Source organism: Eretmochelys imbricata, chromosome 2 (assembly GCF_965152235.1).
Source record: "Eretmochelys imbricata isolate rEreImb1 chromosome 2, rEreImb1.hap1, whole genome shotgun sequence".
Lineage (NCBI taxonomy): Eukaryota > Metazoa > Chordata > Testudines > Cheloniidae > Eretmochelys > Eretmochelys imbricata.
This window is the reverse complement of record NC_135573.1, coordinates 207,455,683-207,477,989: the sequence shown is the minus strand read 5'-3', so window position 1 is coordinate 207,477,989 and position 22,307 is coordinate 207,455,683. Positions and strand designations below refer to the sequence as shown.

The following is a 22,307-nucleotide window of genomic DNA, read 5'->3' as shown; positions in this document are numbered from 1 at the left end:
GTTTTTTTTAAAAAAGCTGAAGGCTTAGATTTGCAAAGGTTTGGCTTAAATTTTGTGTAGTTTTATGTATTTTTTATGTATTTCTCTTTTCTGTGGGTGTAAATTATACTTTTTGTACTAGTTTTCTGAAGAGGTCATGGAGGCTATTCAGACTTTTCCTCTCTCCCACAAAATATATACATACACATACACAAACACTTGTAGTCTCAAGCAAACTAGGATTGCTCATTAATTTTATACTTATTTTGACATTTTTTCCCACTAAGTACGTATTGAAATTGTTGAAGCAGGTACAATCTGTTACCCTAGTCTTATGCCACTATTACACCATTCACTTTTCTATGTAAACATGAAAGAATGCAGTGGTGAATCAGACATTTCCTATGATTTGTATGTTTTCAAATATGTAATGTACTATCTACTGTCTTTTTAAAGTCTGGATAACTTGACTTTTCTCTTTTATCCTAAGGAAAATTACCTTTTTTTTTTTTTTTTTTAAGTTTTTACATTGTTCTAAATTAAATCTTTTGTAAACACCTTAAAAATTCTGTTTAAAAACAAATTAGAGGTCAGATTTGCCAAGAGTTTTCTCAAATGTTCCCAGGTAAAATCAACTGTACTATTTTACTTGCCTTATGATTGCATACAGTGAAGACATGCTAGCTTTAGTGGATTTATCTGTGCCATGAAATCTGCAAAGGTATTTACATCCTTATTCACAATAGATCACTTTCCCTTTCTTATACATATCCTAAAACAGGTCTGAAAAGGTATTTTAAGAAATAAGTATGTAGCAGTGAGATAAGAACTTACACCAAAAATGTTACCTTTTAAGTATTATAAGCATCCGATACAGAATGTAGTTATGTGAATATCTGGTATCCTAACACAAAAATTAGGACTTTGTTCATTAAAAAAAAAAAAAAAAGGAATAGTATAAGCACACCACAGCAGCAGTGTCCAGTAACTCAGAAAAGTGCTACACGAAAGAAGTAAGATGCTGTACATACAAAGGAAATGCCAAGATGACTTCTATTTCAAAGAAAAATTGGACGAAGGTATGCCATTTATCATGGCACGAATCTACAGTGTTAAATTTGCTGCAGCTATGTTTACAGTAATTAGAGCAGCAGATGCAAGGCTATCAATTCATATTTTGTTAACCAAGTACCTACTTTCCTCATAATGCAAAAAACTTACCCCTGACAAAGTAACAGTCTGCTCCTATACAATACTCCATTCACACTGTATTTGTGCATTAAAAATTGCTATATATGTCCAAGTTTTTAGTGGACAACTGTCACACCTCCCAGAACAGTGGTTTTCAAGCTTTTTTCCTGGGGACCCAGTTGAAGAAAATTGTTGATGCCCGTGATCCAACGGAGCTGGGGATGAGGGGTTTGGGGGTGTGGGAGGGGCTCAGGGCTGGGCCAGGAATAAGGAGTTCAGGATGTGGTAGAGGGCTCTGGGCTGGGACAAGAGGTTGGGGACCAGGTCTCTGGGCTGGGGGTGCAGGCATTGGGATGAGGGGTTTGGGGTGCAGAAGGGTGCTCTGGGTTTGGGGGGGCTCAGGGCTGGGGATTGGGGCACAGACTTACCTCCAGTGGCTCCCAGTCAGCAGCACAGCTGGCGTGCAGAGGCAGGCTTCCCGCCTGTCCTGGCACCACGGACCGCGCTGCGCCCCGGAAGCGGCCAGCAGCAGGTTTGGCTCCTAGGCAAGATCTAACATTAAGGACAGAACAGGCCGCTTCCTCCTATACAAGTATTTTCGATTTCTCAAAAGGTGACTTATTAGCCGAGTCCCATTCTGCATCTCTGAAGGAATTATTAGGATTTGATCTAGCCTTGAAGACAAAACTTTGGAGGGTTGAAGAAGGTTAGGAAGATTAAATCTTAATCTCTGCTAATCACTGGCATTGATCACAGCAATAGGAATTTAATTGGCACACCATACAATTTAAAAATAGCTGTATACAGACCCATAACTTTTACCCTTTTAGATCTTTAAAAGTCTGCCATTCTAGTCGAACCTGTATTAACATTTAAGAGGATATATGACTGAAGTCTCTCAAGGCTTTTTTATTTCATAACACATATATGAAACTCTCTGGGCTTCAACCACTTTCACTGAGAACTACCTTTTCCCTAGTATAATTCAATAGAATACCATGAAAAAGGCTAATGTCAAGCTCAAAATAGAAACATTAGTAACCCTGTGACTATTACTTTGCTAAATTCATTTTTTAACACTTGGTTTCTCTTTTTAAAGAGTTATCAGTAGTACCTACAATACAGTAGTTTTTAAATCTGACTGGCCCTTTAAAAACACTTATTACAAGTGAATTTAACTTGTAGACACACAGAAGAAAGGAATCTTAAAGGGAGAATGTAGTTGCTTGCCAAAATCAGACTTGCAGATATTTTATACCTTGGAGTTTCGTGGAAAACGGTAAGGCCATCAGGTTCTAAAATGGCTTATTTGACCTGACCCAATACTGTTTAAGTACAAGTGCAAGCAAGCTTCTGTAAAAGTTTGCCCTTGCACCTCAAATCTAACTAACCTGCTTCTTCCTACCCCTTAAATCTTTAACCCCTTCTTGACCAGGTAGTGACATCTCTTGTGGTAGATAATTGATCTATTTGGTAGCTATGAGCTAATCTAGATTAGTATGGTTATTTGAAATCTGGTTTTACAAGTATACTAATAGTGATTATAGATTCCATGTCCTCACCTTTTCCATGGTTTCTAGCCTATTCTCTTAGAGCTCCTCTCCCTCTAGTGCCCATCTTTGAAGCCTCATTTGTTCACTTCTGCAACAAAGGAGTATTGAAGAGGTCACACAGATATTTTGAAATAAAGTGCTGACTACCTATACCACTTTTAGAAGAGGTTAATCTTAGCCTCTTTCTTAAATTTCAACTCCAGTAATTTCTTTTCCTACTTTGCCAAAGCAATGACTATTACTATAAACTGAACCTAAAGGCACAAAATGAAGGTAATGTTGAGCCAACATGTATCCTCTATGGGGAACAGCGTTTCAAATATCCGTGTGATAATTTTATAATGAAGTACATAACTGAGCTCCAATGCACCTTGGGATGGAAGTGCCTTTACTTGCAGACACTTTGCTTCACACTTTAAGAACAGTTTAAGGAGCACTTATTGCCTCACTGCATTCCCATCCAATATCTGCCTCTCCTAATCAATCAGGTTGCCAGAATATTAGCCTAAGTAGAAACGTAGTGCACCTAAAAAGGAACAGATGTGAAATCTGAATTGTCACTAACATATTCCAATGTGCATATGCCATACATAGCACAATAGACTTGAATTATGCAGCCAACTCCCTACCCAAACTCACTATTTACAGGCAAAAATTCACCTGCACATGTTGGTCCCAGATTGGGGTTGCTGCTATTTCAACCCTTGGACTGGAACCACAGAACTTTCACCCTAGGGGCCTGTGGGATGCACACAAAAGCAGACCCAGGGGCGGAGCAGAATTCCCAGCTGACCTTCTCCAGCAGCCCAGACCAACCCCTCTTGTGCTGCTGCTCAACCAACCAGCTTATGTAGTGCAGAGGGTCCTGGGTCAGATCTCCAGATTGTAAATTTCATCCTTTAGAGCAGGGTAGTTGAGAATCTGAAGAATCCCACCCATCTCTTAGGAGATGCACAGAAATGGAGGCTGGAAAGAGAGGGGCCAACTGGTCACAAATTCCTGCTTCTCTGCCTACACACCAGGCTCTGCATCAATCGTAATTTTGATCACTGCTATGCCACACTCCTGCACAACTTAGGAGTTTGCTTTCCTTTGGTCCATTGCTGGCCTCCAGCCATCCAAAGTAATGCACTCATTCACCTCCACCTTGAAGAATGAAGGAGGAAAGCCTTACTCTTGACCATTTTAAGATTAAAATGCCTCCTGTTCTGTGGGGTAACCCAATCCCAAAATCTACAACCAGGTCCTCAGTTGTCTGCAGCATATTGGAAGTTCCTTGGCAGACACAGGTAATTTCAGAAATTGATGTTGTTTAAGTGAATGAACATGATCTTTCCTTATTCTTTATTGTACAGTTTTATGAAAGCGAAGTACTAGCAGTAATACTCACTTTTACTGAGACATAGCATGTATCTTGAATGGCAAAATAACTTTTTAAATGAAGATTTACTCTGCAAAAAAGTGGCTTCATAGTAGTTTGAAGGAAAAAAGGAAGACAGGTTATTTACAGACAGAGGAGCAATAACCACACATTGCAGGACTTATTGAGAATTACTAGAATTAGTATTATGTTGACTACAAACCACAACTTTCCACTAAATTCACCACTGAACACAAGAATCCTGTTTGTCCAGATTCTTAAGAATGTTCCTAAATAAATGAAGTATGCTACAGTGAGACACCTTAAAATCTATTAAAATGTTGCAGCTTTCCACAGCTTTAGCATCATGTTTCCCCATTTATGTCACCCCCATCGCCCCCCACCCCCTCTTTACAGGGAGGGAAGGTGGCATAGCCTCAGAGAAACACAGATTATGCTTTCACCTTTGCTAAATTCACACAATGGTGAAGTACTGCTATATATATATATATATATATATTTTTTATCTCAAATAGAAAATAGGAGTCATACAAACACAAAAGGCACAAGAATTCCTCCCCAAATGTTTTTCTTCCAATTTGCACCTTAAGTCGCCAAGTCAGTTGGGATGCGAATACAGAATTGCTAAACGCAAAACATAAATTTTTGTAAACCGGACCTGGCTCAAATCAGGTTACATGTCCAAGCAGGGAAGGAAGCCTCCTGAGTAATTAGAAAGCACACCAAGAGACTACAGGTCTGACCCTAGGTCAATCATGATTAGTGGCTGTCTCCTGTGCAGCCCTGCAATTAACTATGCAATTCAAGGTTTACTACATTGTTTTACAAAAGAAATTTTATACTAAAGCCTCAAAACATTATTTTAAACTATTTTCAAGAATGCATAAAGACATAAGAATGTCTATTACTATAGAAAAGCTAAGCAGAATAGCTTCCAACTTTGTTTGAAACTCAGTGCAGTGGACAGTCAAACAATACAAGGCTGAAATGCTTTAGCTTTCCAAGTAACTTCTAAGCTGGAATGTACTTCAACCTCTTATGTGTAATTCAGATACACATTATACTCACGAGGGAATTCCATACACAGTATTTTAAAACTCTGCATAGTTTCTCACAAAATAAATGTGGAAGCTCCAGCATGACAGTGGAGAGCACAGACCACTGGCTGGACAGAGGTGGGAGATCACTCTGCAGCTCTACCATGGTGACTCTGAGGTGCAATGGCTGGCCCTGCCCCTCCACACCAAGTGCACCAAGTAGCAAGGGAAAGGGACAGTCTCTTGCATGCATGCCCAGCCCTGACCCCTGACCCAGGGGCAGGTCAAGCAGGCTTAGCCTGGCAGGATCCATGTGTGGAGGAATCCAGGGCTGGGGCAATCTGGGTGCAGGCAGCTCAGGAGAGGGATCTGGATGCACAAAGGCTCATTGGGGATTCCGGGTGCAGGGGGAATGGGACTCTGAGGGGGCCCAGGTGAAGATGGCTGGAGATCAGTAGAGGGGCTCAGCAGTGTGGTGTGGGTGATAGAGATTGGTGGAATGGGGGTTCAAGAACGGGGAGCTAGGTGGGCTGGTACAGGTGCAACTGGACACTGGATACAGAGGGTGAGGCTCAGCAGTGGGTGGGAGTCCTGGATGCACAAGGGTTGCACCTCCCCATATAGACTCCTCTCCCTGCAGTTGAGGAAGAATGGGAACAGAAACTGGGGAGGGAGAATGGGGAGGAAGGGGGAGAGGTTGTGTGCGCAGAGCTTCATGCCACTGAGGGATGTTTCTGGGGGTGGGTCTGACCTGGCCCCAGCCCCTCACTGCAAGGGAAGAGAGAGAGTTCCATCCAACCCAGCCGGGACTAGCAGCTGAGCCCTGGGCAGGGTAGGAGCCACCAGCCCTGCAGTGATTTCTCTCTCCACCGAATGCTCTGGACACCTGAAACAATTTACCCTGGTTGCTGGGGAGGGGTCATGTGACAGTTCTTGCAGCTTCCTTTTGCTTCCCCATCAGAAAGTAATTTTTCCTGCAGGGAAGCAGAGAGATCTACAGGGGACATGAATTCTGTGTGTGCGCAGTGGAACAGAATTTCCCCAGGTGTAATATTATACACAGTGAGCAACAAACAAAAAAAGTCATCTTGGGTTTTGGTAGATCAGAGTTTTGCATTACATCTTACATGCTAAATGCAAAGCTGTTTCTAAATAAGACCCTATTTAACAAGTTTTGACTCATCTGAATTGTCTTAAGCAATTAGTTTGCAAAAACAGAAGAGACTTTTTCATACAGTAGGATAAAAATTGTAGCCAAAAAGCTACTTATTTAGAAACAAATGAAGTTTGTCCAAAATCAAAGTAGCTTCTTGACTGTGTAATGCTGTTTCTCCCAGCAGAGAACAAGTACACGCATGTGAATGATTACTCAGATATGCAAATTATATCAATATGGTTGTCAAATTGTTTTAATCTCCCTCAAAATGAAATGTATGTTTCTGAAAGGCCGCAAAGGCTCAACTTAATTGTATATAAACAGTGTTGTTAACACACATTAGGTTTATTAATCATTACACTAGAACTACTTTGGTATAAAAATATTTTATTTTAACGCGATAAAAATATGCATTTAATGTTTCTATTCATATAACATTTGCTATTTCATAACATTAATGGTCCGCTTTTCCTAGCCCGCCTGAATTTTATTCAAGAGATTTACAGACAGTTATTACTATCATTTTATATTTTTAAAAACCCAAGCATTACAGGAGGCTGTACTAACGGAGATGTTTTATTATCAGGATTCATTTAACCTATAGATTTTTAATGAAGCCAGAAAAAGCAATTATTTTCTGATGATTCAGAATATCTTATTTCTTGAAGCATGTCTGTGGTTGACCACTTCTTCATTTGTTACCTGCAGCATGGCACCTTCCTGCCAAAGGAAAAAAAATAAAATAAAGTGTATCTGAAGATGTTTATCATGTATGTCTATCCATATTACCTATGGAAGAACTTCAGCAGTTTCAAAAATTATAAACAATTCATTAATGTGCAGAACACAAAACGAATACACCTTTGGTTGGTTGTATACCCGTTCTTTAGGTGTGCAGCCTGTTTCAGGCAATGAAACCAATACAAAAAATAAACTAGGGGTTAGATTCTACCAATTTACACATGCTGAATAGCATATGAATGTAAAATCTTCCTGATTTCAATAAGAGCGTAAGGGTGACAGAATCTGTTGCTAGGAGTTATTAGCGGTAAGAACTATAAAAGACAGTGGAAACCTCAGTATCCTAGCCAAATTCCAATTTAGGTAATAACATTCTGCATATACAGTATATAAAATTCCACCTGTAGTTACAACTGAAGACCTTCTCTTGCCCTCCTAAAGAAATACTATGCAGTATTAAAGAAGAATGGGTGTCATATTCCTTACGAGAGGTAGATGCATTTCAGTAGTGAAGAAAATTCTCTATTATATAAACAAACAATCTAAAGTTTCTTGGGATCCCTCAGGGTGCAATGCGCTACATAAAATACTGTTGCCAGAACAGACAGATGCAGTACATTTCACTTCCAACAGCATTTACTCTATCTTCATTGCACTTGTAACCATCAAAACCCCCAGAAAAATAAGAAGGTTGCAAAGTGTAAAGAACATTTTATGATTTAATTAACTTGCGACCTACCATTTTAACTACCAACATCGGGTATGGAACCCTTGCAAAACTTTACTAATGGACACTTGCAGGTCTCATTTGTTCAACTGTAGCAGTGTACAGTAGCAGTAGTCTATGCTTGTCCATGGCTCATATCAAAGCTAGATTCCAGTAGGAAAAAAATATGTTAAGTAGCTGAAATTTAAGAAAACGTGATGTCAAAATTTAATACAAGAAAAATATAGGATTCACAAAATTCTCTTCAGTTGGTAATGGTTAACTCAATTGATTGCTATGTTAAACTACATATGATAACCACTATACTGAAAGAGACTGTCATATAGTATTAGTTTCTTGTTTTTGGTACATTAAGAAAGGAAAAGTAAATAAGATCTTACCTAAAGAAGTTTAACTGAAGCTTAGAACTATTTTGCTCTACACCCTCAGCCTTCGTTGGCATCCTTATAAAACTACGGTAGTTAAAGCTTTGCAGAAATACAGCGCAGCTTTTTAAGACTGGCTGAACTTAGTGCCGTTTTCAAGAGTTCTCTTGTACTAGACCTGTGTCCCTGGAAGAGTACCTCGCTGGGGATATTTCCTTTCCTTGCCATTGAAGAAGCAGCATCTAAAAGATCTAAAAAGGTGTTTCTCCTTGCAGAGATATCCCTTAAGTTATCTAGATATTTTAAACCTGATAATTTACAGACAACATACTTTTTCTGACCAGCATTTAATTTTACATGTACAACAAACAGCTTTGTATTATTTGTGGGACCTTATACTACCCACTCCTTGCCTTTACAATATTTTTTTAAAAAAAATAATCTATAATTACACAGTATTTCCTTTAGAATTATTTTATTAAATCAAATGTACAACAGCTTCTTAACTCTACACACGCACTTAAATTTTTTAAAAGGAAAACGTTATGTCTTATTACACCATGATCCTGGCTAATAGCTTTTCAAAACTTTGAGAAAAATCTTAAAAAAGGTTTCACATGTCACCTGAAACTTACAAATTTAACATTATCAAAGGAATGCTTCTACACTCTTACAAAGACCACTAGAAAGAAACAACAATTAAAAAGCTAAGAAACTGTCTCAAAGGCATTTTTACAATCCTTCCTCCACAGTAAGGTAATGTTATTAAATAATCCAATCCATTCACAAAATGGCTCTCTGCATCTGCTCTGGTGTCTTCTGCCATATCACTGCATATTTATGCATGACTGAGATAAGTGTTTCCTTAACATTGTTATTTCGATAACCTGAAGCTGTTCTGTTACCTCTGGGCTCTCATCCTCTCCTATTTATACAGTGAAGCCTGTTTCAACAGAAGTAAAGAGTAAAAAATAGGTTATGAAATTATCCATCTAATGAATTTTTAAAGGAAAGATAATATGATCCTAAAAAGCTTTTACTCCTGCAGCTAAGTCTCAAGAAACACTGCAATTTTAGCACTTATAAAGATACTTACCCATGGCAAGTTTGCAGAAGCTCAATAACGGCTCCTCCCTCCATATCCACCACTTCCTCCACTGCCTCCTGGACCATAGTTTCCTGCATTTGTGGAACAACAGGATAGACGACATTTACATCTTTATTTTTTAAACCCAGGCACATTTACAAGAATATTTATATTTGGTTTAATTCAAGATGACAATGTGCGCACCACCTTGAATATAAAGCTAACCTGTCATTGTCCTCTATGAGAGATTATTCCTCCTCCCCCTCCCCCAGAACTGCCATGGTAGCCACATTTTGAAAACAGAACACAAGATTCTTGCAGCAAGAGAAATTCCAATGGTTTAAACATATAATCAAATAGGGAAGATAATGCTGCACTCTTGGGGCCTGATCCTGCAACATGTATTATGTGGGTACAGCAGTCCACCCACATACTACACCTTACAGAAGGCTGGTCTGAAGTAAATTTCCCTTTGCTTGCTTTCCACATGTAAAAGCATTACTTTTTTAGAAGCTGCTGACCAAAAAGAAAAAAAGGCAGAAATTTTATAATGACCCTAATACGGGAGAGAGAAAAAACAAAGTTTAGTGGCGAGTAGCGAGTTGGTGATAATTACTACCATAGTAAATAATTTGTTCACATCACCCTAACTAATGCTTAGGAATTTAAATAGGAGGCTTATTAAAAAAAATTAACCCATTGCCAAAACTAAATTATTGTCTGACTGATATCCCTATGACATTTACCAACACTAAAATTCGGAAAAGGCAGGGAAGAAGTGTGATATTACATCATATATCATATTTTACAAACAAACAGACTTAATGTGCATGAAGTTAGTATCCCAAAACAAACTCTATATTGACTAGACCACTGAAAGTTCATATCTGACCCAAGTACAATCTGGTAAACAAACTATTAGTAAACATATTTAAAAAAAAAAAAAAAAAAAAAAAAAAACCACCACACACCACACACAAAAACACCATCACCACAAAAACTAACTGTTCCAGCTCTAAGAAAACTGGCCTTCACACCAAATAGTGATCTTGCTATTTGAAATCACACTGTTTTAATGCTGACAATGTATTTTTCTTTTGGGCGCACTCACAGATAACCACTACCACTCTTTGCACTACTGTTTACTGGCTCTAAAATTCTGCTGGCAAGTTGGATTTATAAAAGACTATGCAGCAATTCTCTACACAGATTAATCGGTACGTGTCCCCTGGTCTCTACAAAGGATCAAAGGCCACTGAAAAGTTTGGTCCCAATTCAACCCATGACATATACAATACCTCCACCATATGGTCCTCCCCCCATGTTCCTGCTACCACCAAAATTTCCACTCTTCATTGGACCATAGTTTGAGGGCTGTTGGTTATAGTTTCCAAAATCATTGTAGTTTCCACTTCCATAATTGCCTGTATTATTGACACAAAAAGAGCTAAATGTAAGAATTATTTCTCTGTGTTATTACAAACCTAACAAATCAAGATAAAAAAACGAAAGAGAGAAAGAGTAGTGCGTCACTAAAGTCAATTATTTTTCTTCACTGACCATAGAAAATGGCATACTGGTTTTGACAACACTTATGAAGTAAAACGTTCTCAAGTCAATAATCTTGCTCAGGCTAGTCCAAAACTAAACTTTCAGTTAAATGTTTTAAGCAAATGTATTACCTCCTCCATAGTTGTCATAACCACCTCCGTAGCCCCCACCCTGGTTGCCATATCCAGGTCCTCCACCACCATATCCTCCTCTTCCTCCTCCATAACCAGGACTACCTCCAAAATTGCCACCTATTATGAAATAAGCCTTTAAATAGTAACTTTACATTATAAAAAAGTCAGTTGTACTATTCCTCAGATCGCACAGTGTTCTGCTAAAACTAAGATTTTAATTTTCTTCAGCATCAGTCTACTGAAGGACAAAAAGGCCAACAGGAAGTTTTGAAGGGTGATTTCTACAAATAGAAGTTTTTAAAGCTATATACTCCCCCTTAACTGTTTAGCCTGACTGCAGTTTTTGCCTAAGGATTAGAACAGAAATGTTACCAATGCATGATATTTAGGTCTAAAGAGATGTGGTTTTTCTTTATATAAATCCTACATTTTACAGAAAGCTTAATAGTTTAGAAAAGCACTGCTGAGCAACACAGAGCCAGAGTTAACACTACATTTTCAAGTCTTTAAAAAGTCACTAACTTTCTTTACCAGTTCTTTTGACAGACTTTCTGCGAAGTCATAAAGGAACACAAAACATTAGTATAGAAAGGAAAAACCTCAGTGTAAGACATGATTTTTTTTAATAGGGTGAAGACTGACTGTGCAGTTCAGGAATGGGGGAGAAAATCGCACATAAGCATGAGCCATCAGGATGAACTAATTACTTTGAGTAGTGTGGCAAAAGTATTATATACTTCCAAAATGAGAAACATGGATTTGAATGCAAGAAGGCCTTAGAGAAAACCACCAGACTGGTTATGCTTGCATACATTTATCAGCAAGTGCAGGTATTTGGGTGTAGAATAATCTAGTACTGGAGATTAGGGCTGAAAAAGAAAATGAGAAAAACTGCAGATAGAAACAGCAGGTTTTCACGGGCAGGAGATGAGGGAAGGCATGGTCATCCCTGGATGTATGGCAAACCACACAGTTAAAGACCAAGGATTAAAACACATCAGCAGTTATTTATTGTTCCCGAACCAGATCAATATGGCTCTACTGCTTAATATGATTAGTAACAGAAAATATAGAACCTTTTCAAGTATGAGAAGTTACAAAAACCCCACTAGCCTACACTAACCTCCTGGTCCTCCACCATATCCATTGTATCCATCACCAAATCCACGACCACTTCCATATCCATCTGTTGGAAATAAGTATTTCTTTTAGTTCATCTGGACAGAACTGGAAAAGTTTACTCTTAATAGTGAGCTGGAATTTTTAAAATATATAAAGATGTCACCTCAATTTTAAAAATTTAAAGCAAGTTATAGTTCTTTAAAAAAAATTCACAAAAAAACAGTTTACTTTTAAACCCACAAATACAGTACCAAGCAGATGCTGTGTGTATGTCCGTTTCAAAAACTGGTGTCACAAATACCATATTTGAGATCAACTCTTGCGGGAGAAACATAATACCCTAAATACAGATCATGAACTTTCAATATTATAAATTGCTGTATTAATCTGAAATACAAATTTCAAAATGTAACTGTAGTTTCCAAACTGTGATTAACCTTCTTTAAGGATAAATAAAATCACTTTGGCGACTAGCATTTCTCTTATTTTTAGCCTTAATTTTTTTTTGACCCACAGCCATTTCTAGGGGGTATATATGAGAAAAATATAATGGACTTAAGAAAATATTTTAAGCTTTCTGGTCATTTGAATTTAAAACTTCAGACATATGCACCCTAAACCAAGAAATGTGCATCTGTCAGAAACAAGGCATACAATCATCACCTTAAATAATCTTCTTCTCTTAAAGAGGAGCTGTATTTCTGGACTTGAACTGAAGATAGTCAAGGTAGCAGTTTCCTGGTTGCCAATTACTTATACTTAAAAGCTCACTCTAAAATTGTAATAATTTACTCTAGCAATCTATTATATTACTTTGTATACATTCTCTAAAATGGACCACTTTTGCTTTTTTCTTTATAAAAAACTTCCGATTACTTCAGACAAGGTCACAGTGCTTCTTTGTATTAAGTGAACTAACAGCTCAAAAACACTGACTTCGTACATTTATATAGATTCTTTTCCATTGTTATTTCTAATCACAAAGATTAATTTCTTTTTAATAAGAGGTTTGTTATTAATCTTTTCTAAAAGAAGTTTTTTGTTGCCAATACTACAGTAGATGATAGTAACCTACAGAGCAAACTGAAACCCAAAAGAAAAAAAAAAAGGGATAAGCCTGGTAGCCTTACCAGATCCACCTCTGAAGTTGCTTCCTGGTCCTGGACCAAAGTTGCCACCACCTCCACGTGAATCCCCAAAGCCGAAGTTACCTAGGATGGATTTTAGATTCCTGTTAATGTACGTATTATAGGAAAACTCTGAACCCAAAAGCATGAAGTGAAACTCAAATACCTCCTCTTCCACTCCTAGAACTTTGAACTTCTTGCATTTCTTGTCTAGATAAAGCTTTTCTTACTTCTGCATTATGGCCATTGATGGTGTGGTATTTCTGCACTGTAAATCATAAATTTAAGAAGAAATTACACGCAGTAAATGTTGCTTCTGGACTTTAACTCAGGAATGGCTAAACTGCCAAAGAAAAAATAATTTTTCCCTCCTCACATTTTTGCAATACCAATTCCAATCATCCAGAAGTCATAAAGATGTCAGGATAATTTCAGGTAGTATTATTACATGATCCCATCAAATTTATAAATTGAAGATTCAAAACTAAGGCCATGTTCCTACAAACATTTATGCATGTAATTAATCCAATTACATTCAAAAACTTACTCACATGCCTATGTGTACTCTATATCGGGACCTTAAGTAGCAATATTGTTAGATGAAATTGTGGAATGAAGTTTACTTACATACAATTTTATCAACAGGATCATGGTCGTCAAACGTAACAAAGCCAAAACCTCTCTTTTTGCCAGATTGTCTATCTGTAATTATTTCAATAGTGTCAATTTTCCCATATTCCTCAAAGTAGTCTCGAAGGTGGTGTTCCTCAGTATCTTCCTTAATTCCACCAACAAACAGCTTTTTCACAGTAACATGAGCACCAGGTTTTCCAGATTCCTTGAAAGAATTAACAAATATTTTTTCCAAAACTATTAGTGGAAGAGAGAGTTTTGCATATGGACTCTTTAATGAAGATCTTAAAGACAGCCAACTTGAAATCTAAATCAATTTCAAGAAGTGAGTTTATAGTGTTTTCAGATAAACTGTATTATCTGGAATGCCTCTGCCTTTTTTATTTTAATTTTACAATCATTTTTCTATTTTTTAAAGCAACTACCTCTGGTTGCTATGCGAAAAGCTCTAAACAAGCAAGAGGGGAAACAGACTATGCTGCAGAAAGAATGAAAATTATACAGGAAGTGTAATCAAAAGAAAAGTTAAAAAATAGATCAATATATTTTGATAAAACTGAAATGTTAAGAGAAATCTCATTTACTTGCAAGAATAGCAAGGAACAAATTTTCCAGACAAAACTGTGATCTATAAACTGACTGAGTCCTTTTCATTTTAACTGATTATACTCACATTCCAGACAACTTCATTTAATTTGTCTGCCTATCTTTTAAGTGCCAGACAACTTTAGGTGAAATCCTGGCCCCAGTGAAGTCACTAGCAAAACTCCCGTGGTCTTCCATGAGGCCAGAATCTCATCCTTGATCTCTAGTATCAAAAAGAGCAGCTCCCCAAATGCTTCTGCTACTAGGATATCCAACCTACAACAGCAGGGATTAAACTTTTGATATTTAAGCCCCCACCAATGCAGTAGTCACTCAACCTAAAAAACTGAAATGGCTTCTGTCAATCAAGTCCTAAATTCAAACTGGCACAAGTCAATGTGTACTGCTGTAAAGCTTCTAAAAGTGGTAACAAGATAAAGGAGAAAGGAAAAAGGCATGTGCCCCTAACCAGAGACTCTTAATTACAAAAAAAAGTAAGCATTGAAATGTCTATCAGTAAGAATATGCTAGGTTTCAGAGTAGCAGCTGTGTTAGTCTGTATTCGCAAAAAGAAAAGGAGTACTTGTGGCACCTTAGAGACTAACCAATTTATTTGAGCATAAGCTTTCATGAGCTACAGCTCACTTCATCTGATGTAGCTTATGCTCAAACAAATTGGTTAGTCTCTAAGGTGCTACAAGTACTCCTTTTCCTTTTTAAGGATAAGCTAGTTTCTCACCAAATCAGAGACATTAATCTTTCATAATGTAAAAAGCCTATTTGCTTTTCAGTACTTTGCTCACCTCTCTGGCTACTGCTCGTTTTGGCTCAACTACCCTTCCATCAATTGAGTGAGGTCTTGCAGCCATGGCTGCATCAACTTCAGCCATAGAGGAGAATGTTACAAAACCAAACCCTCTCGATCGTTTGCTTGCAGGATCCCTCATCACCTGCAAAAAGAAATCAGGAAGTTTTACTGTTTCACTACTAAGTTTTCATACTACCACTAAGTATAAACAAGGCTCTTCGTTTTCAGTTTGACAAATTTTTACTGAAAAACTTCCCAGTTTTACAAACGCTGCTATTTGGTTTTTAATCAATCTTCACCTAAATTCTGGACCACTCAAGTACAGGAAAATACTGATGACGTTAAGAAAATGCAATACATTAGATAGATATGTTACTAATAAGTTAGTCGAAGGGTAGATCTATGCTACAGCTGTGCCACTATAGCGCCTTAGTGCAGATGCTTCCTACATCAACCAAAGGGTTTTTCCATCGATTTTGTTCATTAACCTCTCTGAAAAGAATTCTTCCATTGACCTATCTGCATCTACAGTGGAAATTAGGTAACTGTTTCACGGGGCACAAAATTTTTCACACCATGAGCGATGTAGTTAAGTCAGTCTAATTTTAGACATAGACCAGGCCTCAGTGTAAATGTGAAGCTGTTTGTTAAAGTAAGACAATGTAGTGGAAGATTAAACACCTGCCTCTCTCTCTCTGTGTGTTCAAGTTCTAAAAAAAAAAAGCCAGAACCTTCTGGCTCCAGCAACCTGCTCCAGACGAAGATTAAACCTTCTTTCACTTTAAATATTCTTACGCGTCTCTATTTGTCTCCCCCCCCCCCTTTTTTCTGTCCTCCTATCCCCCAAAGTTTAACTTCACAGTTGGGGGAGGGGGGGTCCCTGCACCACTTTTTACCCCTTTTGTATATTTTGTAATATATACAAAATATATAACACCAATAGATTTCTGAGAAATTTAAAACAAAATAAAAACCAAAAGTGATGGGCCTTGAACAGAATAAATCTACATATCTTTAATTTAGATTTTCCCTGCTTTCTACACAAAAGCAGGTGTTTTAACCCAATTACTCATGATTAAAGTATTTGAACTGTATAATTCTGCATTACAGTGAAAACTTGGCTTTACCCTTCATCATGCATATTGTTCATGAAATTGTTGACTTCAACCGCAATTTATACATAAGCTTTCTAAAGATCTCACATGAAGCATACAGGGATCAACTAGATGCTTCCATTTGCTCTCTTATTAAAATGCTACCCTTCCCAACATAGATAAGGCAAAGTTAACTTGTGGCCCTCCTGCAAAAAGACAAGACTGAGGCCAAGAGCCTCAGGTGTCTGGGTTATGTAAGTACTCACCAATTTATATTTTCAGTTAAAATTCTAAATACTTCAACATACGTCATAACAGTAATCTACTGCTATTCCAATACTTCAGAAAATGGTATGCAATTTTTACCAAGTTTTTAAGTCCACATTATCAGCATACATTAGCACATGCAACTTACCACACAGTCTGTAAGTTTCCCCCATTGCTCATAGTAGTTTCTCAAACTTTCTTCTGTTGTTTCAAAGCTCAAGCCACCAATGAACAGTTTGCGAAACTGCTCCTTTTCTCTCTAATTTAGAGAATATAGTATTAATATCATTTGCAATTCTCCCATACTACTGTTTAATGTCAGAGTAAGTCTTCAGACATGTTCACAAATGTCAATGAATACTCATTTTCAACAAAAGATTGTGCTTATCTGAAGTTCATTATTGCCATTCAATACAGACCCATATATTATAAAAAAGCAGCTCTTTACAATTTCAGAGTTTTTTTTAAAATTACCTTCCTTCCACTCACAAATATATTAAAAATTAAAATTAGGTTTTAAGTACTCTTAGAACTGGAGAAATGTCCACAGAAATGCCATCAAGTTTTCCTCCCTGCAATAGCGTCTTCTTAAAAAAACCCCATAGATTATAACAGATGAGCTGTGTGGTCTCTTTACAAAACCAGATTAGAAGATACCGATTTATGTTGTTCATTCCAAAATGCAGGCTATTTTTTTTTTAAATATAAAGAAGTGTTTGTGCTCGAATTGATGTTCACCAGTACAAACCAGAAAAGGAGAAACAAGCTTCTATATGAGGCATACACAAAATGCGGGTGGGGGAGCATCTTTTGTAATCAAATAAAAACTTATAGGTTCAGACACCAAAAACCTTAAGCTATTAAATAAATCTCTTTCATCAATTCATTCACATATGGACAATTAAAGCTCTCATAAGGTACATATTAAGGAGCTATGGGAGTTTTGCCATTGACTTCAATAGGAGTAGGCTCAGGCCTCAAGTGGGAAGCAGCTTACTTTTTTTTCCCTCATTGTATCTTAAGTACTCTTCCAAGACAGACATTTCTACATTTACTATTGAGGTCTATTTTGTATCAAAAAGAGGCTTGAAAGTTGTGGCCATGCCTATCCCAGGCAAAATGTACACAAAACAAATAAAATAAAAAAAAAGGAGACTACATATTCTGAACTAGTGTTATTCACATAGGCTAACTCTGACTTGATACATACTCAGTTAAAAAACAAAAATTAAAAAAAATCAGGCATACAATAAAGGAAGTAGATATTTTAGAGTAAGATATAGGGGCTGTTTTCTGGGAAAGGTACGTGAAGGCAAACAGATTTTATGTTTTGCAGTTCTAAGCAACAGTAAGCTCTCATATAATATACTTTATTTTACCTGCTTTAAAAAAAATAGTTTCATTTTTTTAAAGATCTAGCCTTCAGAAAGGCAAATTTACCTTTTGCTAGTCAGGTGATGAAGGCCATCGGAAAACCAAGGTATATACCAAGGATGGCCAAAGGAAGGCTCACAAGCTGCATACAGCACTTTTGCACTAAGGGCAGCTTACTGAGCCCCCCACCATCCTCCACCTACCAGACTAGGGCAAAGGGAGTTTGGGGCTTCAGCCCTGTGAGAAACACCTGTCAAGGCTCAGAGCTTCAGTAGGAGTGGGGTTTAGGCAGGTGCGCCTGGTGCTCAAACTTCTGAAAATTATAGTATGTGGCTTGGAGGGTCGGTAAGTTTGGCCACCCCGGTATACGGTACATTAAATATTGTAGGATACTGAAACAGCAATATATAAAGAGGAGGAATGAAAGCAATTCATCTTAACAAAATGGCCAACAGCCGAAGTTTATTGAATCAGGGACAATTTTCATGGCGTGTACTACGTCTAGCATAATGGTACCGAGATGTCAAGATGCTATCACAAAACAAATAGCCAAAGTTATGAAGAGCTCAATTAACAACTGAAGAGTTTATTATCAAATTGGAGAAGAATCACTACCTTGGAAAGGAAGCAGCTATTAGCACAATTAGAAGTTTCAAGTCAGTAAAAATTTCCAGAGCAGTTAACACCATCAAAAAGATGGAATGAATGCCTTGTCACACTGGTTTGCCCCAATATTGGATACTTAATTATTCCCTCACAATATTCTGCTTACCCACTCACCTGGGTAAGTAATTTTGAAAGGCTAGATTCTTTTTCCTTTAGAATCATCATGTTTAGGGTGAAGAGACACTTATTAATGGTAAATTTTGGGAATACCGATAAATTTTAGTGGGTTATTTTCAAGTCTTCAAGAACATGAGAGGATTGGCTTGGTCAAATTTGCTCCAATACAGAATTTGTAAAAACTGAGGTTTTACACACACTTCAATTTTTTTTTATTTTAATAGAAATAGCTTCAAAAAAATCTTGTATATATTATACTGCCAACAATGGAGCATTGGACTAGGGTACAAGAACCTAATAATATTGAACAGAATGAGATTAACAAAAGCGTAGCTGGCTAATCTGTTTCACTATTCATGTTGAGAGAAAGAAAAGGTAGCCTAACAGGTAATCAAAAACTAACACTGAGCATTTGAGAAAATACTTAAAAGATTTTTTTTTTTAAATAGTTTTAAAAGCAGTATTCCCTTCAATTTTTTTTCCAGTTGAATTTTCACACTGACCAATAAAAGAAAGCTTCTTGATTTTGCCTAAAGCAAGACTTCCATAGTGTGCCCCAACATCTAAACGAAATTGGAGAGAGAATACCAAATCTGCTTTTGATATAGCTGCATATCCTGCTGCCCTTCTCAGGCTCTGCAGTCAGTAGGTAGGTTTGCAACAACAACAATGTAAAATGTTTTACTGTTCAATTTTATCATTCTAGTTACTTTACTGCACTGCTGCAAAACAATCTGCAAAGCCTGAGGAAAGCAATAGGCACACAGAGAGTTATCAAAAGTTGAGTCAGTACTAACCCATATACAGGCCCCAAAAATCCCCCCCCCTTAAAAAAAAAAAACAAAAAAACAAAACAAAACAAACCCACACTACTCAAGTTGCGAACAACTGAAAGAGAAGGAATGGGAAGATAAAAGGACCTGAATCTACCATTAGTGAATGGGAATATTTGGGCCACTACATTATGATACAAGGTATTTCCATAAACTTATTTTATTTTTCACAAAGCACCCTCCTATCTCAAACTCCTAACTGGAGTATTTGGCAGAAAAGGAATGCTAATGAAACAGATCAAATCACTATCATTTGGCATACAAGCAGACTACCAAACCAGGTATTTTTAAGTTACATGTATTGGCAACAGATTACAGGGCTTGAAATACCTTCTGAAGATAAATAATTACTAGAATAGGCAGTGTTGTTGTAGCCATGTTGGGCATAGGACGTTAGAGAGACGAGACAAGACAACAGAAGTTGGTCCAATAAAAGGTAGTGCCTCCCCACCTTTTTTATGTACTAGAATCTATGACACGACACTTCTGATGATCTGCAGAACACTTGGTAACTAGTTTCTTGCAGGACAGCTAAAAATTATATATAATTTTGTAATATTTTCACCATACAAGCAATATGTTACTGAGACAAGAAGCAGCCAGCATGACCGGGAAGGAAAAAGAAGGTAGCCCAGTAAACAGCCTAGTCCCCCTGTTAAATTGATGTTTGCACAATTAAAGTTTGAGATTATATGCAAAGAACTGTTTCAGCCAAAAGGAAAAAAACACCACCACCAAAAAACAACAACAAAATAAATGCATGCTGCGACCTAAAAATAAAGTAAGTTTCAGTACTAAAGTTTTCATACTGTGACCACACACTTCCATTAGGATGAGCTACAGGAATAATATTCTGAAGTTTGCCATTGGAGGCTCAACTCTTTAACTGCAGTGTAGTACATCAAAAATAGCATGTCCCACCCAAAGTACAGTACTGACTTGCTCAAATACTTGATGCTGTGCCATGCCCTGCCTTGGATGGCTCATGGACTTGGAGTTTTGAGACTTCTAGGGAGTGAAGGGGGAAGAGGGGCACACAGATTACTCTGCTGCTGACAGAAACTTACTTCCCACCAGTAGACTCTTTACACTAGGGAGCTCTGTCAGCGTAACTATACTGGTCTAATGTTTGTAGTGAAAAGTAAGGCCAAAGTCTCATATGGCAACTTAAAAGAAACCCTTCAGATAAAATCAAATACCATCAATTAATACCAAAGTTAACATTAATTGGTATAAAATACACATGACACAAACCATCTGATGATTTTCCCACCTTCTATGATACACTTGGTGAAAATTCCACACCCCCCCCGCCCAAATTATAATAAAAGAATAGGGTATAAGTGGTCTTTAAAGCTTCCCATCATGCATCCTCCCCTCACAGGAGCGAATGATGGGTAAGATTTTAATGAGTAACTAGGAGTCTGCCAGTTCTGAGATTATATTATGTCCCACAAATCTGCAAAGGGTGGGGAAATGTGAAACCTCTATTTGAGAAGACAGCATCCAATCACAAGGAATGTGTTTTATAAAAAAAAACAGCTACAGAGGCAGGGAAAGAATGGCTCTGAACTGTTGCAAACTCAAGCAGCTTAAGATCATAATCAGCAAAAATGGCGGCCAGAGATAGGAGAGCGGAAGCTTCTGATCAACATCCGACAACTGGGTGCCCGCCAAAAAAGGAGCGCCGAGGGATGAAGCCTCTACGGGATGGGGGGAGGGGTTAGGGTTAGATTCCCCATTCCCCCACCACCGCGCAGACTCTACTCAAAAGGAGCTAGTCGTATTCGTGTGTGACTCCACGAGTCCTCCTCGGCGTCCCCACCCAACGCGGCAGCGGGACTGGCGCCGCAAAGGCCTGAGATCATCAAGCGCAAAGCGGCGGCCGCGCAGCGCCCGCCATGTGGCAGCGCCGGGAGACAGGGGCAGCCGCCAGTGGCCAGAGAAGGAAAATGGTTGCTGCTTTGGGGCGCGCGCCCACTCTGGGGAGAGCGATGCCGCAGAAGAGGGGAAAATCTTCTCTGGCCAGCCGCGCAGGTTCGGCTACGGCCGCTCCACCAGCCCCCCACCCTCGGAAACAGGGCCCCGGCTACCCCCTTTCTCCCTCGGGCCGGAACAGAACTAGCTACCGCCCTTCTCAGCCAACGCACCGGCTCCCAGTCCCCCCCCCCTCCCCCGTCCCGCCACAGAGAGATGCTGCACCAGGTAACGGGGCCGCTCCACTCAGCGCACCCTCCTGTCCCTACCCGCCACTCCTCTCAGCTATTTCACAGTGGAGGTTCCCTACCGCAGGACCCAGCCGCCTCGCCTCCCCTCCCCGGCCCATTCACCCCTCCCCCTCGTTACCGCCATTACCATCTGTGCCTCCCCGGCCTGATCCCGGCGCTTCGCAGGGCCAGAGAGAGACCCGGTTCGCTTACTGCCCTCCATGGTCACCCCTAGGGCGCGCGCGGCTCGCTAGCACAACCGGAGCTCGGTTAAACGGTCTGTCAGGCGGCTCTAGGACTCGCCTCCGCTTGCGCTGTTGCCGCAGCGTGTACCCCCGCCTCCCTGTGCTGCGCACCAGCCCAACCGCCGGCGGCGCTTCCAGAACCTTCCTTCCCCTCTAACGTCTCTGCTACGGAAAACCACCAAGTCTCGCCCACTGCGCCACCAAGCGCATCAGCTAACGGGAAAGTTGCAACTACTAGAGCTGCGCTAACAGCGTACGGGTTTACGAATAAGTATTTTGTTACGTAAAGGTACTAACTGCTACAAACTAAAACGCACCTTTCGCAGC

General features: G+C 38.8%; 1 protein-coding gene across 5 annotated transcripts in view; it reads right to left on the bottom strand.

The window, feature by feature from the left end:
• Positions 1 to 6,667: 6,667 nt before the first annotated feature.
• Positions 6,668 to 22,307, bottom strand: part of HNRNPA2B1 (heterogeneous nuclear ribonucleoprotein A2/B1) — a 17,065-nt gene continuing 1,425 nt past the window's right edge. The window contains exons 1-13 of one of the 5 annotated variants that reach the window (XM_077811351.1): positions 21,884 to 22,118; positions 16,687 to 16,797; positions 15,173 to 15,319; positions 13,779 to 13,989; positions 13,318 to 13,419; positions 13,155 to 13,235; positions 12,026 to 12,088; positions 10,900 to 11,019; positions 10,516 to 10,641; positions 9,227 to 9,309; positions 8,146 to 9,073; positions 7,778 to 7,908; positions 6,668 to 7,017 (exon numbers count right to left, since the gene is read on the bottom strand). In XM_077811351.1, coding sequence (XP_077667477.1) covers positions 9,248 to 9,309; positions 10,516 to 10,641; positions 10,900 to 11,019; positions 12,026 to 12,088; positions 13,155 to 13,235; positions 13,318 to 13,419; positions 13,779 to 13,989; positions 15,173 to 15,319; positions 16,687 to 16,797; positions 21,884 to 21,958 — 1,098 coding nt within the window. In that variant the 5' untranslated portion in view covers positions 21,959 to 22,118 and the 3' untranslated portion in view covers positions 6,668 to 7,017; positions 7,778 to 7,908; positions 8,146 to 9,073; positions 9,227 to 9,247. Of the gene's footprint in view, positions 7,018 to 7,777; positions 9,074 to 9,226; positions 9,310 to 10,515; positions 10,642 to 10,899; positions 11,020 to 12,025; positions 12,089 to 13,154; positions 13,236 to 13,317; positions 13,420 to 13,778; positions 13,990 to 15,172; positions 15,320 to 16,686; positions 16,798 to 21,883; positions 22,120 to 22,307 lie in introns of those variants that run through there. The other 4 variants (XM_077811352.1, XM_077811350.1, XM_077811354.1 and 1 more) reach the window with 4 other exon arrangements.